Source organism: Primulina eburnea, chromosome 4, assembly GCF_022965805.1.
Source record: "Primulina eburnea isolate SZY01 chromosome 4, ASM2296580v1, whole genome shotgun sequence".
NCBI lineage: Eukaryota > Viridiplantae > Streptophyta > Magnoliopsida > Lamiales > Gesneriaceae > Primulina > Primulina eburnea.
The window spans coordinates 709,376-727,552 of record NC_133104.1 but is presented as its reverse complement, the minus strand read 5'-3'; the positions used below and the strand labels follow the sequence as shown (position 1 = coordinate 727,552).

Here is an 18,177-nt window from a genome sequence, read left to right as displayed (position 1 = left end):
TGAAGTCTGAAGAGGACAAAACAAAACAAATATGTTCAAATTTAGTACAAGTTTGGTGGAGAGGATAAATAAATTAATCAATACCAGAATCTATTCCAGATTTGATTGGAATTTATTGCCTTATAAGCATTAGGCTGGATGCATTATATCTCGAGGGAAATTGTTTGGGCCACTTGGAGTGAGTGATTAGAGAATGATAACACAGTGGCTGGTTTTCTCAGACACTGTCTGGAACTCAACTATGACGTCACTTGGACTATATAAAACTTGGTGATACACCTCAAGTAGAACACAAGCACATTATATTTTGTTTTTTTTTCTGCAACTTTAAGATGCAATATCACTTCAAATTAACACAAAACATTATGTGAGGAGATCTTATAAATCAATTTTGTATGATAAATATTCTATTTGACCACTCATAAAAATTTATTTTTTATGTCAAATAATAATTTTTATCATAAATATGGACATTATTAACCGTCTTACGAATAAAGATCCGTCATATCGTTTCATAAAAGATTTACTTTCAAATTAATATGCACGCTATGCATGGAATTCACCATTTAATAAAATCCATATTCCAAAAAAAATCTCCATATAATCCAAATAATACCGAGGGTGATTAACGCACCAAGTCTACAGAGTACCATATATATCGCTTCAGTTGCGTCTTTCTTAATAAACATCTGAAATATAAAATTGTAGTGGCTGCTCTAATTGACTTTTCTTTTTTGGCAAAGATCCAGGACCAATTTAAAGGGAAGGTCATCCGTTAAATAACCTCTCTACCAAGCAATTTGCTTCTTAGCTTCAAGAGAGCATAAACAATCTTTCTGGACAAGAAAATCCCGTGCTTAAAAAATTGCTCACAGAAACACTCCCACAACCCTCTCAAAAAAAAAAAAACAAAAAAAAAAAAAAGAAGAAAAAAGAAATACTCCCACAAAATGTAACAAATAATACAGGACTGGTTAAACTAATGATCGACCTCGGATGCTTGACCGTTCATATTAGAACCCTCACTGCCTCCCGTGGTCGGCAGTGGAGTATTCCCTTGGTACATCGGGGGTGGTGGAAACATTGGTGGGGCACCAGTAGCAGGGGTCCCAGCACTTCCCGGAACCAATGGAGGAGCAGCAGTGAAGGGCCTTTGAAGACCATCCACTTGACCAGGCAAGTGGGCACCAGAGGGAAGTAACACCTGTGGCATAGGATGACCATGCATATAACCTGGGACATTAAAAACAGTTGCTATCAAAGTCTAAGATTAAGCATGTGATGAGAAAATGAATAGCTTCTCTTAGCTAGCAAAGCATCTGATACAACACAATTTTACTAGTGCTACAATATAGAAACTCGCCACTGACAGAAAAGCTAGAACTCATTAAAGACCTGATTCCAAGGAACAGTGCCCCGAACATAAAAAACAAGCAAATGCAAGTACGAAACAAACTCCGGCAAGAAAAAATACTGAATGGTATTGGTAGTTTAAAATACCTGGAGGACCGGACATTGGTCTTGGCAAAACTGGAGGCCTCATTCCTGGTACTAACATGGCACCCGCTGGGAACACTCCGCCTGGAAGTGGAGAGGGTAGAAGTGGCATGCCAGGCCTCAGTTGATTATAAGGAGCAACAGGAGGCCTAAACGCTCCAAGATGTTCCTTTACTTTTTGATCTATTAAACTTTGATTTAGTTGTGCCTCATATTGTTGATAATAACTTCGCACATTTGCCTGCTCAGTTAAGAAGTAAAATTTATCGCACATTTGCCTGCTCACTTAAGAAGTAAAATTTATCGCACACATTACCTACAGGCCTAAAGAAAGGAACAAGAGCTAGAGGAAGACAAAGGAGAAAAATACCTTGTGTTTGTATCCGGCATTATGCTGTTTTCTAACTGAAGGCTGCAGTGACATCCAATAATGTTCAATACAAATTAAAAAAAGAGGACTTAAAGAACATGAAAAATTAATCTTATGTTAAATAATATATAAATCCGTAATTCTTTGATCTCTAGTTTGTGAAGCAACTAAGATTAATAATTTCTAATTTTGAATTGATTAACTCTTAGAGAAAACAATTGACAAGATTAAACGCAACAGCTTATGTTTGTACTATTTAGCTTCATTATTCTTGTTAGTTTTAATGTTATAATTAAAGTATATGTTTATGACTTGTATGAAATTATCTAATGATGATGGATAATTAGAGAGCGTGTTTCTACTTTCTATTAAACAAAAAAGAAGGTAAAATATGAATTAAATTTACAATGATAGATATTGAAATATAAATCGATATTGATTCATCTACCATCAAGTTAATAAATTCTAAGCGTGAAATCGATCAAAACCAGGGTTAGTTTCTACCGACTGTTTAGTAATTTTAATTATAATTGATTTATTGTTAAACGTTTAGTTTTTATTTTATTGTTAGGACTTCAATCGAAAAACCCCTTATTTTATTTTTATTATTTTGTATTTTTAGCAAAATAATTTCAATCCTCCTCGTGTGAATGAAATCTACTCACGCTATTACATTTTATTGAATGCATTTGAGTCGGGTTAACTTCACAGAACCTTACTGATAATGGATAACCCAAAAATTTTGCACAGTTAACAGAGATATAGCATCAAAATTTATCCAATCTCCTAACCTTTCTTTCTCAGCTAATGAACACAGTTTGCTGCTCAACTTAGGGAGTAAAAGTAGTGAACCCAAGCAGCCGATGAATTACAAACATGAATTCTGATGTTCTTAGTTAAGTGCACAATTACAACATGTATGAAACTATTTCAATAATTTTCCATAAAAATTATTCTAATGGCAGTAAAAAGCTCTTAAAAGTAGCTGAAAATAATTTACATAAGAAGGGAGAAAGGTAACCCACAGAATCATGCGTGAGGTATGTGTCGCAATAGTCACAATAATACCTGAGAGAAAGAGGAAAAATATAACTAAATTTGGAAGGAAAAAAAACCAAAAGCCACTCAAGAAAAACCATGTTCAACCAATTAAAGGAAAAATAATAATTAGACAAACAATTTACCTGGGCATTGCGTGATTAAGCTAAGCGAAAATAAATCCTGCGATCATTTGAACAAAATGGTCAGACAACATATAATCCTAGATCATGCGAAAACAACTTCAAATCAGCAGGAGAAAATTCTTTCATGCACGCCATTAAACGATTCTGATAAAAAAAATCTTGTTGGCTTACAAATCAAATAGCAGCTCTTTGAAACTGAGGAGAAGCTGAAGCAGAGGAAAACCCTAGCGGGAGGATTGAATATCAGGGAGTGTCGAGCGTCAAAATTCGGAGTAGAAGCGCTGATAAAGAATCACGCTTTTTTCAAATATAATAAAGATGATGGGTTAGATGAATATCCGATCCAGTTCGGGCCTGTTCGTGGGTCGGATCCAGGTTGTACGTAATATGACTTGAAATCTATTAAAGCACACTATGATATCGGTACCATATTAGTTTATTTTGGTAACATACATATTATGAAATTTTGGTCATAGTTCGATATCTTCTAATTTTAGTCATTTTTTAACGTGAGTATTAATGTGAAATTATACATTTTAGAATTGCATCATCATTTCGAACAGTATTTTTTTATAAGTAAAACTATTTTTTTTTAACACAGTCTAGCTCTAATAATTTTTTGATTTATGTTCTTTATAAAATCTTATTGTATACCAAAATTCCTTTATTTTCATATTATTAATGAACGTGGTCAACAAAATAATAACGTATAATGATTTTTTTGACCTCTTAGACTGTTTTTCCAAGATTCTTCATCCAATGGAAATTACCGGCACTACTTTTGATCAGGCTGAAAAAAGACTTGGTTCAATGCGGGTGCTGTGGGATTTTAAGAAGAGTGGGTCTCATGTGAGACCGTCTCACGGATCTTAATTTGTGAGACGGGTCAACCCTACCGATATTCACAATAAAAAGTAATAGTCTTAGCATAAAAAATAATATTTTTTCATGGATGACTCAAATAAGAGATCCGTCTCACAAATACGATCCGTGAGATCGTCTCACACAAATATTTGACTTTTAAGAAACTTTTTCCGCTTCCAACTCGGTGAAGATATTATGCACATTTATCTGGAAGCAATGGTAAGAGAATTCCCGCCTAAGATAGACTCCCTAACCTTTCAAGCTCCTGACTGCTCTAATTTGTTGGCTTCATTTTCTGAGGCACGGATTGAATCCTAGTGCATGGTTTCTAGACTGAGGGCACGATTTGCTCAGGCTAAATGCGAAATTTTGCATGTGGTGCCTGCTAGGAACAGCCTAGCTGAAATGTGATTTGTGCCGTTCACATGGTGGCTGGGAAGAGGTTGAGGTTGAGGTGGTTGAAGGCCACAGATGAACTACCATTCAGGGATCGACGCGGTCGAGAGTGCGAGAAATCGACTGTTTTTCAAAGCAAGTCATTAATGTAACATATTTCCTTAAATAACATGTTACCTTAAATAACATACGTTAAGCTATCGTTTTTAATTTATCATATTAATACACCCCTTTATAATCAACTCTATACAGATCTATGAATCCATCTTTCTATGACCGATACTAAAAATTGTTGTAAAATTTTCTACGTAGAACATAGGTTCCGACAATCTTCACATGTGACGCTCTCTTCTATCATTTCCGGCCATTGATTGCGGTCGTCAATCTGTGTACGCCTAAAACAACCCTTGTGAAAAACCATAAGGTGAACGAATAATCACGCACTACTCATCAGTTGAATATTCGTATCATATGTAGGCAAGTGAACTTCGATCATGGTTGGGTTGTGGACGACCCCTTGTAGGAGTAGGTGGTCTTTGAATGTTGAGCTCCTAAAAATACACCATATACAGTATAAGAATTCTTCAAAGGAAAGAACAGGATACCGGGAAGAACAATCAAAGATGAGAATATAGGTTGCAAACATTTCCTAATGTTATATTTGTTATATTTTGAATCGATGAATTTCAAATCCATAGCTTTAGAGAACCAATAATATAAACTTCAATACATTCATTGCATGTTTATATATTGTTTTATGTTAATGAAGATGAATTTCAAGTTCCCCCCATAATGAAACATTTAAAATTTATTTACTTTGAGTAACTAATTTTGTGGCGGATGTAGTTTTGCTTGGATCTGCCTAGTATGAGCCAGAGAAACAAGTACAACATTACCTGCATCCATGTTTCCTCTTTCAAACGTTCAGGAGACGTCTCTGGAGATTGGATCGGAGGCGGCAGGGGGTGGATCAATTTTGGAACGATGACCAATCCTCTGCCGACAACCAATATTGCCCCGGCATTGTTTGCCGTTCCTTTAATGCATGTAAGAGTGCTCTAACTTGATTAGATTTTTTTGGATCTAAAAAGGTAAAATAATGTGGACTAATTGTAGTTCTGAAAAACATCATACCACAATAGTTGGTAGCGGAAAAAAGAGTGATCAACTGCCCCTGTGCGAATCGTTCAAATCCATCCATAACACATTCATGAGCTCTTATGATAAGTTGCAATTTGTTCTTCTTACAGAATTCTGTCACCCGATCAGGCTGAAGGGAACAACAAGGCTGTGAGTAAGCATGGAATCTTATCATTTTACTTAGGAAATACTCAAAGAGGAACTGATCAATATTTAGTCACTCATCCAGTAACTTGTGATATGATTGAAGAAGCATTGAGTTGGCAGGGAGGACCCAGGAAATCAGGAGAAGGTAAGCGAGACGAGTCAGTGAAAGGGCGATTAGAAATTTTTATGTAAAATTTCAATTTGTTTTCAAGTATGTGCGCATAAACCACCATATTAATCCTAATATCGTGAGATGGTTCAAGAAATGCATACCCCAAAAGTGACGAGGCCAGGCCCTCTTGCATTTGGTCTCAAACCCTCCACACTATCATTTTCCGTGGGGTCGGACCTGAATTAAAAATGAAAGGAATGAGATGGCATTGAATACGAGTCAACTTGCAGAATATGGAGCACACGTGACACACCATAACAAATCCATCAGCACAATCGATCCAGCATCCATTGTTATGGGCCTCTCTAGTTTTTCTATCTGTTCTACGGAATTTATTGACCTCCCGATGCCACCGTGCATGCAGATAATTTTCTTTTCTATTAATGCAGCAAGTGGAAGGTAATTAAACAACTGATTAAAACGCGCCCAAGCCCAGATACCATCATTTTCTCCCTGTACGAATGTTAATAATACCAGCAATTAGGAACTCAATCTGAGTAGGTAACTATATTTGCATACTTATAAAAGCAATACCATTCTTTCAATGCATTCGATGCGAAAACCAAAAAGTGCATTGATATCAGCAGCTTCATGGTTCCCACGTATCAAGTGAACATTCTCTGGGTACTCAATCTGAGGTTCCATAATGAAAAGACTATTAGCACAAATAGAAAGCCGCGTTCATATTTTTAAAAAAAAACACTGTTCCTTTAGTTAAGAAGCTAGCCTTGAGAGCAAGAAGTAAAGTGATGGTCTCTAAGCTGTGCTGCCCTCGATCGACATAATCTCCCAGAAACAAATAGTCAATATAACTGAAATGATAAAAACAAGGGTGAAAAGAGTTTACATGAAACTCAACACTCGTCGTTCATGCAGCACCCAAAGAATGTCGAAAGCTTATCGAGGTATCACCCGCAAAAGAAATTCATGATTACACTTGCTTGCCATTAACATACGAACTTCAATTAAATCCACAACAGAATTAGGGTCATATCTTCCTTAACTCGGAAAGGTGAGCAACATATATAATGACTAAAACATTCCACTGGCATGTGTTGAACCTTTAAGAACTTATGAAAAATCAACGAACTCATTTGGATGTGGTCACTGAAACCCATACTCGCAAGCAAAACAAAATAATGGCTAAATGAGAAACGTTACGAAAGTAATATCTAGGCAAGACTAGAAGTCAAACTATCTTCACAAAAATTATTGGGTTCTAAAATTCTGAAGTTCACTATCAAGCATTTATTTATCCCATCGCTATGCCTCCTATTTGATGCAACCACGACAGCAGACAGCAGAGAAACTTGAGAAATCTGTCTGAGGTTATCTTTCAGATAAATTGTAAAAGTATATTCTCCAAGTAGAATTGTATTGTCAGCAGTTGATACTAACTATTTCACAGGGAAAAATGCAGTTGACCCCCTACTTTTTTAAGTGGCCAGAAACCCCCTAAGAAGAACAAATAGGCCCCTATCCACCAATTATTTAGGATGTCTTTTCCAACAATTTTAAAATTACAGAGAACTTTAAGTGTATTCTTATTTTCTAATGGAGGTTTTTAGCCATTTATCAAAAACACAGGCCCAAAATACACTTTAACCCTACTTCACAAGATGGTAAAAACTTACGTTATGTCTCCTGCAGTGGAAGGATAGCCATACTCATCAAACAGCCGCATCAGATCACCAAACTGTCCATGAAGATCGCCAAACAATTTGATAGGTGCTTTCAGTTGAAGAACTGTTGGCTCATGCATGAAGATCTGCTCAGCAGCGTAACAAAGTTCACCAATTTCATAGGAATCCAGAAAGAATTTTCTGTTGATGGGAGGCTTCCAATTTCGAGGCCTGAGCAAACTTGATATGATCTGCACACAAAAACGAAAAAAGAATTATTCAACCAAATGTCAGTTTCAATTTCCAGTACTTCATCCTTTTGTCTTTATAAGCATATAATATATACAAAAACTTACCTTCTTATGCAAGCCTTGAGGTGATCTCTGCCTTGTAAACTTTTTTGTCGGATTTGAGACATCATTATGAAATGGAATCATTCGTCTGCTCTCATTTTCGAACTGATCCAACGACAACTGTCGAACCATTCCCCCCAAGCTCCCCACATTCTCTTTTGCAACTACAACCTGTAATACGGAAAGAGGTATCTTAAATGACAGATTTAATACACATTTCTCACCACAAACTTAAAGGAGTAGAATTCCACCGCTCTGGAGTGAAGTCGAACATCCGCCTCTGTGTCACTACCCTCAGAAGTGGTTTCAGCAGCTTGTGAATTATCATCTGACACTGATGTTTCTTCAGGGGTCGCCGATGCTGCCTGCGCTGCTTGCCAAACGGCATTAGCAACCTCAGCTTCAGCAGCAGATGCCTCGGTGAGTTTATCCATTGATTTTTTATCCATGCTATAACGGGGACAAATGATTTCATCATTTTAAAGCGATGAACAATGAAGCACACAGAATTAAAAGAGAAGCATAGATATCATACCTTAAACCGCCAGATAAAGGCATTTCAACTCCTCCATCTGATGGTGAAGTAGGAGAATATGACGACATATTAGAAGTGTTTGATCTTGGACTAGGAATTGTGAAGTCTCTCTCTGATGGTGAAACTTGGGAATTGATGTCAGATTGAGACTCTGAGTTTTCTGCGACCAAAAAGTCATCTAACAAAAATTCTGCAACACAAAAAGTTAAAACCTTTAGAGTAGCAGCAACAAAAATTAGAAAACAGAATATTCAGACTAGCGAAATTTGTTAATTATTTAAATCATTAATTGTTACTGGCATTCATAAACACAAAATCAGAACAGTTGAGCAAGCATTCAACATTTCATTCATTAATCATTTCAATAGCTAAGGTTTAATTCACAACCATGTTTACAAACAAAAGAAAATAACTCAGGCAGCAACTTAACAATTGGTGTTGCTTTAGAGCTGGTTCAAACAGGTCTTGTGAGTATTCAGTTTAGAATGTTGGCAGATTGAAAATAAAGAGACAGAAAATTAGAGTGTAGAAAATAAGAAGTCATCTTAAACTTAAATAATATGAGATTTAGTAAAATCCAGCCAGAAACAGAAAATAAAGACCTCAAAGCAATCATTTCAGCATGTGACTATGCCTTCCTACTGCTGTGAAAAGTGAGGGACTGAGTCCATAGGAATTCAGAGCGACTCGGAGCCAGCAAAAGACATTGTTATATTCACATACACCACGCAAAAACATTTATGACATATGAGATACGATTGCGGCTAATCATGTGCTACTTTGCCTGTTTCTCATATTTCATGTCTTTCACTTGTTCAATTAAACTCTCATATTATTTTATTCTTTGGGCAAAGAATTCAAGAACAAATCACTCTCAGAGAGATGTAAGTTGCAACCTACAACATGGCCATGATGAAATTCATCTACATGTATACTATTGTCAAAATTCAAGGGGATTCTTTATGAAGCTAAAGAAGTGAAAAGAAGATACGATTATGCTTGGTAATGGATACTTTACCTCCTTTTAAACCCCCAAAAATATAAATCCGGATACCAACAGATGCTGCTGCATGACGACATCGACGCATAGACTCCAAAGAGAGATCAGAATCGGTTTGCCCTTTGTTGCCACGTGAAGTAACCAGTCCATTTCTGTCCAGCCAGACTCCTGCTGCAGTATCCAGTACTTGAGAAGGAAACAACATACAATATGTTATTTGGATATTGATATCGCCCAGAAAAGATAAGTATAATTCATCACATCCTGTGCTGGGTACATCAAGGTCTAAAAAGACAAAAATTGGAAGAAAATTCTTCAATGAATCCAAAATATTGAACCGGTAAAACAACTATAAGAAGTTACCTGCGATTGCTCCTTCACCTTCAACTGCTCGTCCGCCCCTAATTGCGCCACCAGTCACATGCAATCTCGCTCCAACAAAAACCTGATAGATGACAATTGACAAACACTGAAATTCTTGAAGAGCACACACACAGCAAAGAGAAAAGAGACTCCCAACCCCAATATAAGAAAAAAAAATTCATGATTAATCACATTCCACATTCATTGTAGAGAGAGGCAATATATCAAGATAATTCAAAAAACACCATCTTGATTTAAATATATACCCTTGGATGCAAAGAAAAACAACCAAAGTGTAGGAAACACAAATACTTCACCGGGATAATAAGAAAACAAATTTAGGCAACCGCTGCGGATGTAATCAATCTTTGAATCTACCACTTACTGCAGCATGCTGATATCTTGGTGAAGGTGACACTCCTGGTGCAAGAGTCCACTCCCACTGGCCATTCCGATGCATGAGTAATCCATAGGCATCAGCTAGTGGCTACAGAAGGGAGCGCAACGTCAAATAATTTCATTAATCAAGACATTCCCTAAAGATGGCCCCAACTGAAATAGTTCAAAGTGTATGAAAAAGGGCGAGGCAAATAATTAATTGCAAATCATTCAACAGAGTAAGCTTATCAAAGAAGCAATATCAAATGAATAAGATAGTTTTATAAGCTTAACTTAATACATAAATATCCCATATCATGGCATCCCTTGCATCATTAGCTTTACTTTATATGAACTTTACAAAACAAATGGTAAGCATCTTATAATCAAGTTCAAGAATCAAGTCCAAGACAAATCAAAGAGGGAAACAAATCAGTACATCCACTGACAAGAAACATTTCACTTTGAAGAATCTAGAAGCTTAATTGGAGTCCCTTTCGCATTACAAGATCAATTGCTACCCAAAATACAGGTCATCCTTAAATATTTGAACTCCACGGGAGAGGTAAATCATACCATGCCTGAACTGTCTCTTCCACCACAAAGCAAAAGCATGCCATCAGACCGGGCACTAGCCGTTGCATACCTGCAAAAATGCCCATATAACTCTTTCATCAAAGTGTAACGAACAAACGAAAATTTTGAAGGACGCAAAATTTCAGGACTCTCAAGCAATGGATTTCATGATGCATATTTTCTCAAGAGCACTCGAGCATTCACACCGCCATGTGTGAATTCTTAAAGTAAGATTGAGAAAGTGGGATATCATTAACCAACATCAGTGATCAAGTTCTTACACTGAGAAGGAGAAAAAGATGCACCAACACAAGGACAAAACAAAAAGATAAATTTTGGGTAAGGGAGAAAGGCTGGTCTATAGACTACTCGAATCTATCTGAAAGAGAAATTGCATACACAAAGAAAAATCCATGCTTCAACAAAATTAAACAAATCAACTTCGTCTAAGGAACTGGAAGTATAGAACCAATTGACTTTGACTAATTAGTATGGTAGCAAATCAGTTTGAATGCAGCCTTTCATAGCGATGAGGATAGTTGCCATCTTTATAGAACAAGAATGATTCCATCTCACATGCGAAAAATGAGCGAACTCAGCATAGCGGTTATCAGGATAAAAAAGATTATTTTTTTCTTATGAAACTTATGACATTATCCAAAAACGAAGTCCAATGACAAAGAAAATAGCTCCCTATGGGGAACATGCTTCTGCTTGGCGAGTCTGGGAAGTAATCTCAAAAAAATTAACTGTCCTAATTAAAATGGTCAATGTCGCTCACATTCTAGCAGAAGGTTTGTCACCTTCTGGATTAAGCTTCTGCCATGCATACGGTTTCTGTGCAGTATCCAAAGCCCAAGCATCTGATAGCACTCTTTTACCTGCAGAAAATCATTTCTCTCAATTAGGGCCAAGTACAAGTCACCAATATCATAAATGTGAATTTATAAAAAAAAAATTAGTCACACACTCCTATTGATGAGGCAGAGAAGCAGCTACTCAATCAGCTATAGAAATTTTCCAACCCAAACCAGTATTCTATGATAAAATAGAAAGCAAGTTATTGCAATAGCACCAAGAGGGCCATTTGGGAGTTGACACTGTTTACTTCTCGAATTCAGTTCAAGTACAGTTAACCAAACCGTCTCTCCTACAAAGGCCCAAATATAAAACAAATTGTCCCGCATAACAATTGAAGTTTAATGAAGAAAGCGTGGGGCTGCAATTCCGGGGTAAAATAAAAGCTCTAGGGAGAAACATCCTTTTGTCTCCATAAATTGAAGTTGTGGCACAAGTAATAGACTACTTTCACGCAAATATAACACATCTCCAGTACTTACAGCTGTCATCATAAACGTCAAAAATGTGATCAAGACTTCTATTGAATCTTCAACTTAAAAAGACTCTACTTTCTTTGGTCGTTACATACAACCAACGTCGTAATCAATTTCAAAACAATACTTCACATGATACCCTCCGGCCTCCACTTGTAAATAAAAGCATTGGTCATTAAAATAAAACAGAGAGATAAGAATTACTCTCACCATCATTGCCACTAACAGTAACAAGGTATCTTTGTGCAACTAAGTCCATGGCATGACCATATCTAGGCCCTGGGCCTTGCCCTTGAACTACAACCCTGAGCTCCAAAAACAAAAAACACAGTCAAGTTGAAAATTAGCAAAAATATTGATACCGCAAAAAGAAACAAGGATATGCAATGCAATTTCTAGGAGCATACCGATGCCACTTGAACTTGTCATTCGCCATGTCCAGAACATATAGGTCATCAGTTGAATGTCCGGCAGGGCCTATCCCGCCCTAGGAAAACAGCATTCATCCATCTGATTACTTAAAACAACAAAACCAAATATTTACTCCATATTTGATTCAAGAGCACGCTAATTACCTGAAACACAACCATTGTGCCTACAGCAGCAGCTGCATGTGCAGCCCTAGGCGAAGGTGGTTCTCCGGCAGGCCGAAGTCTGCTTCAATGATTCGGTGAAGTTGACAAGAAAATAAAAGCAAAATAATGAGCGTTCACCAATCGAATCTAAGTGGCAAACAGTAGAATTTTTAAGACTGAAGAAATGCCTGGTCCATTTCCTAGTTAGTACATCATAAGAATGAATTGAATTCGTCACTCCAGCTAAACCTGAAAAGGCCAAATGATAAAAACAAAAAATAAAATAAAATAAAAAAAGACCACACTCAACAAATCCCAGAATTCAAATGTTGAAGATCCAATAGTGAACAGGAACAAACAAAGGCAGATATGAAATTACGGATGCCAGCGGCGCCTCCATTGCCGTCCTCGACGGCGGTAGAGCCTCCGAATAGGATGAGGCAAGGACCATGAGTCTTCGTGGCAGCTACGGCAGTGAGCGTGTGTCCACAACGCGGCCCAGGCGCGTCTTCATCATTATCCCAGTAAGTTTCTAAGGGTCGGTAGATGGGAGCCGGATACAGCCACGGCTTGGATCCCATTCAAAAACACACCACTCGCAGAAAAGTTGCTCGAAATCTCAACAACAATTGGACCTTAATTTCTCCAAATCGGCAAAGATTTCGACGAAAAACTTCAGAAAAGGAATCAAACAACTTAGAAATGATTCTTCAAGAAATACAGAGTGGGATTCAGAAGTTGGTGGAGCCTTTTGCTCCGGAAGTGGATGCCAGTGTAGAAATGAAAATGGGATTTTTCAGTGGTTTTTATGGATTACATATCGAACAAAGAAATGGTATTTAGAATTTCAAGTGATGAATTTAGGCATTATTATATGTAAGCATTGTCATTCTAAAATATTTTAAGTTTTATCCAAAAGAAATATCTCGTGGAATAAATTAATAATATACTTTTAATAAATCAAAGTTTTTAAAAAATTTATTATTTACTTCAATAATAATTTTTAAAACATTAAATGTGTATCAAAATTCTTTAGTTAAAATTATTTCTTATGCACAACTTTTACTTCTTTTTTCCAATAATATATAACTTTTCTTTGGGATTCATATTTTGATTTAAAGTAATGTACGGCCAAAATGTCAATAGTTAAATCAAGACGGGAGTGAGACTGTGTCTTGTTGCGATTTTGACTTCAGGTTTTGCATAAAGATTATTGGAATTACGAAAAATTAAATAAGCATATTTTTTTCTTGAAAATGGAGATTTGAGGTTAGTTTTAAACTGCTACGTATTTGAGAATTAATTGAACTAGTAATGAAATAATCCTAGGACGATTCTTTCTCAATCTTTACTATTTTGAGTTATAAAAAAGAATGGTCAATAATCTATAAGTGACTGCAGATATTCCATCATGTCAAATTAACAACTTGGTCATACATTCTACAAAGAAAATTCGACATTTTGAGAATACAGAGTTGTCTGGGGTCGTTTATATGTGACATGATGAATAATAATATTTTATCTCAAATTTAATATGATATTTTGAGACTTATGTTTCATATCCAATTATTAAATTTCTCGGGGATATTCAAAGTGCTATGTATTCTGGATGATATGTATGTCATGTGAGTCATCTCTTGGTTCCTGCATGTCAAAGTGCTGAATGTGGTATGTATATGAACCACCTCTTGTTTCTATATGGTCAAAGTGCTGCATGATGGGATCCCATTATAGATCTTGTTCTGTTTCATCTGTCATGTGAGCCACCTCTTGGTTCCTGCGGGTCAAAGTGTTGCATGTTAGGGAGAGCATGTGAGCCACCTCTTGTTTTCCAATGGTCAAAGTGTTGCATGATAGAAATTCTGACCTGGATTATGTTATTCTTGCATTCTGTGTTCCTATCTATATGTGTATTTATTATTTCTTATTGTGAAAGCTTTTTTTGTTATTCTTGAGATTGAATTAGTTGTTGGATATATGAGTGTTATTTATTATTGTGAAAGCTTTTTTTGTTATTCTTGAGATCGAATTAGTTGCTGGATATAGGAGTGTACCGAAAAATTTTGGTTTCAGGAAATAATCTGGATAAGGAGAATGAATATGTAGAATATATAAAAGAGATTATTGAGAATGATGTTGACATGGAATATGCTTCATTGAATTTGGAGACTTGAGTTCTTGCATTTGAGTCCTTCAAGATTCGTGGATGATTTTTTTCAAATATTTTGGCTACCTTTGGAAGACTAATTTATTTATTCATTGATCTGCTTGAGAGTTTGACCAAGTAAAACGTCTACTACTCGTTTTTTTAAAAAGTACTAGAATTTTTTTTAAAACCTTACAAGATTTCGACCGAATACATATACAAAAATATAAAATATTTTCGACACCATTTAAAAAATAAAATGACCAACTAAATTTTGAAAATCAAAGGAAATAATTCAAATCGTAAAATCGTCAAACGTTTACCAAACCTAAAAGAAATGGTTGAAAAATATAGCCAAACTATCAACTTCTCAAAAACCTCTCAAAAACATAAAAATTCGTAAAAATATCTTTAACATAAATCATAAACATAAGTGCGGAAAACTAGAAGCGCTGATCATCGGGTTATATGCACCTTCAGTCCAGTCAGATCAACCATCCAAGCCTCCCTCAACAATATTATCATACTCACCTGCATCAATCACATCTAGTGAGTCTAAAGACTCAAAACAACATATTCTTGATAACAAATAATACGTATAAAATCACATGCAACAGTGAAAAATACTTTTACGTAAAATAACATTTCATGACATGCATAAACGTAAACATTTTCATATCATCGACTAGATATTCATATCCATCATAAACATATATGTATTTGTTTCGTTGAATTCAGATCGTTGATTGTTGTGCGAACCGATTTTTTTCCCATATAATTAATTAATTGCAAGGAAATTAGGACCTTGGATCTTTGTACTAAGAGTAAGATATGGATATTGGAGATCTTTATTATTAATTCATTAATAATTATACCAAGGCATGCAATTTCGAAAATTGGGAAGGAAATTTGGCAAGATTTGAATATCATACAATTAAAAGAATTAAGGCATGAATATTGCTAGATATTTTGAAAATCCTCCTAGAGTATATGCCTAGATATTATTATGCATGGATGCATGGAAAATTGCAAGGAAAAGTGGAGGCAAATCATCAAATTTGTGCACAAAAATCCTTGACTTAGCTAGCATATTTTTGAAAATAATCAAGGGCAAGGGATTAAGGAATGAATCTCACAAATTGGTAGCAACATAAACTCATCATGGAATAAATTTTTTTGGCAAAAATCGTGTAGATCTTGAGTGCAAATATGTGGGATTTTGATGTCATGTTTAGCTCTATTCCCCCCCCCCCCCCCCCCCTATAAATATCACACCATTCTTAGTCTTTCCCCCACACCTAATTTCGAAAATCCTAGCTGCAGAATTCGAAATTCCAGCAGCCTCTCCCTAGCCAAAACTCTGCCCAAAAATCGTCCCGAAGTTATCCTAGAAGCAAGCCGAAGCGCCGCCGAGCGAAGAGCAAGGAACGATCCACTTCGAGAAGCTAAGCACCTACGTTTTTTAGCATCCAAACACGGTAAGTGGGCTTGTTTTTAAATTTTTAAATTTCGGTTTTGTGCATACATGTTTTCGGTTTTTATAAAAAGAATAATAATAATAATACGGTCGAGTACACATATTTCTTCTACCCCTTTCTTGCCTTTATCATACTGTTTTAAGCACTGTGAGGAGTCGACTGTATATGGGTGAGAATCTCAACCATGACGTACCATTACGCGGTGAGGGATATAACCGCTATACGGCCTCGTCCCCTTAGAGGAGTAAAAATTAGGGACTGACATCAGTAAACCATAAAAAGTAGATGAGTCGCAGTGTTTGGTAAGTGTTATGCATGTGATACGAAAAAGGTTATGTAAGTCATGTGTTTCTTCGAAAATTATGCATGTTGTTTTATTGTGCTCGATACGCCCCCGTTTGCTGAGTATTCCCAAATACTCACCCCCCCCTTACAACCCTCCCAGATAAAAAAGAAGAACATGTTGAGGAAGAAGAGTCCGGTCACTTTTGGGGCTGGTGATGTGCAACACTAATAATAATAGATTTATATTTCGAAAATCATGATTAAATAAATTTTAAGGCACTTCCGCATTTATTTCTGTCGTTTTTGGGTTTTTGAGTTGTAAAGACAATTGTTAGTTTCATTTGAGATTATGATATATAAACTGGTTTCGGTTTACACTGTACTACAAAGGCTTGTTGTTACGATTGTGTGATTGTTAAACAACGCCGGTGTCAATCCTGAGTTTCGGGGCGTGACAATTGTGACTTTCGTATTCGTATTGGGGTGATTGATCCATCTACATGTAAACATAGTACTGGACGGTGGGAACACCAGAGACACTCTCACTCGTCAACTGGGTCTTGACCTTACGTATTAACATATCATCGTATCACGCGTTCGTATTAGTCACAACTCATTCACTTCCTTCAACATATTATCATCACACTTTATAAAAATCATCCATATACGTATCATTTTTATTTTGAAACCAATCATGCAACATGTCTTTTAATGTCCATATTATATCATAAAAATCCATCAATATTTAAAATAAACATTTTAACATAGACGTAAAATTCCTTGAATTTTGATTTTTTCTTAATTTCATTGACTCTAACATATCCCAGTAATTATTTAAGCTTAAATTAAATTTACCACAATTTTATTTAGCTTAAATTCTAGACTTTTCAATTGTTCCTTAATTATTCATTTTTACTGCGTTTTAATCCCGAATTAGTTTCAACTTTAATATAAAATTCTTAAATTAAAAACTTAGACTTTTTATATTATTTTAGCCCTCGTGAACTATGACTCTACCCTCGTGAGCCATGTTTCCAATTTTTGTTCTAGAAGAAAACCCTAACCTTCGAACCAAGCCTACCCTTGAGCCATGTTCGTTTTTTCTCGAGCCAAGCCCGAACCACGCTGGGCCATCTTCGAGCCAGACCCCCGATGGACCCTACTGGACCCTTAGCACCCAAAGAACCTGACCCTAGCCCCAACCGTAAGCCACAACTCCAGATGCAAGCTCACGGTCGATAACCCTACCCGACAAGGGCTCCTCGAAATCGCGCCTAGGACCTAGCCGCTGGAACAGCCCCTCGTGCACCCTCTTAGGACCCTAATGAATTGACCTAGATTAGCCCACAGCCCCCTGAACGAGCCTACTTGCCCAAGCCCCAGCCGTGACCCAAGCCAAGCCATGCAACCTAACCCTCTTCAACTAAGCCCCATGATCACCAACACCGTGAGTTCGGTTCCAGCTTGTTGTTCCTTCGAGTGCAGCGTTTTTGGTGTGTGTTCTAGGACTCTAGTAATCGTGAAAGACACCCTTGATCATATCCTAATCATGGCAGCCCCTTAACCACATAATAAACATGTTTTTGGATAAAAAATCAAGAGTTTAGAACATGTATATGCATAGTTACGAAAATAATATGTTGTGTGACTTGTTTTCATTCAAAACATGATCAATTAAATACTATGGTGTGATGGATGAGTAAAGGGAATAATATGGCGTGCCTCTGCATTTTTAACGCACGATTAAACGTTGGCGATTGAA

General features: G+C 36.4%; 2 protein-coding genes across 2 annotated transcripts; both read right to left on the bottom strand.

Annotated features, from left to right (window-relative positions):
- Positions 1 to 579: 579 nt before the first annotated feature.
- On the bottom strand, positions 580 to 3,335 carry LOC140830419 (U1 small nuclear ribonucleoprotein C-like). Its single transcript, XM_073193697.1, has 6 exons — positions 3,223 to 3,335; positions 3,052 to 3,088; positions 2,893 to 2,935; positions 1,868 to 1,909; positions 1,501 to 1,738; positions 580 to 1,233 (listed from the first exon to the last, which is right to left on the bottom strand). Exons 2-6 carry the CDS (start codon positions 3,057 to 3,059, stop codon positions 980 to 982), a joined length of 585 nt encoding a protein of 194 aa, XP_073049798.1. The 5' UTR covers positions 3,060 to 3,088; positions 3,223 to 3,335; the 3' UTR covers positions 580 to 979.
- A 1,119-nt stretch (positions 3,336 to 4,454) lies between these two features.
- Positions 4,455 to 13,335, bottom strand: LOC140830412 (serine/threonine-protein phosphatase BSL1-like). Its single transcript, XM_073193686.1, has 21 exons — positions 12,886 to 13,335; positions 12,695 to 12,755; positions 12,507 to 12,585; positions 12,339 to 12,418; positions 12,142 to 12,236; positions 11,379 to 11,478; positions 10,598 to 10,667; positions 10,029 to 10,130; positions 9,644 to 9,725; positions 9,299 to 9,466; positions 8,281 to 8,470; positions 7,997 to 8,195; positions 7,749 to 7,916; positions 7,405 to 7,643; positions 6,498 to 6,582; positions 6,305 to 6,403; positions 6,024 to 6,223; positions 5,872 to 5,947; positions 5,446 to 5,581; positions 5,208 to 5,347; positions 4,455 to 4,862 (listed from the first exon to the last, which is right to left on the bottom strand). The coding sequence occupies exons 1-21, from the start codon at positions 13,085 to 13,087 to the stop codon at positions 4,779 to 4,781; spliced, it is 2,655 nt and encodes an 884-aa protein (XP_073049787.1). The 5' UTR covers positions 13,088 to 13,335; the 3' UTR covers positions 4,455 to 4,778.
- Positions 13,336 to 18,177: the final 4,842 nt, after the last annotated feature.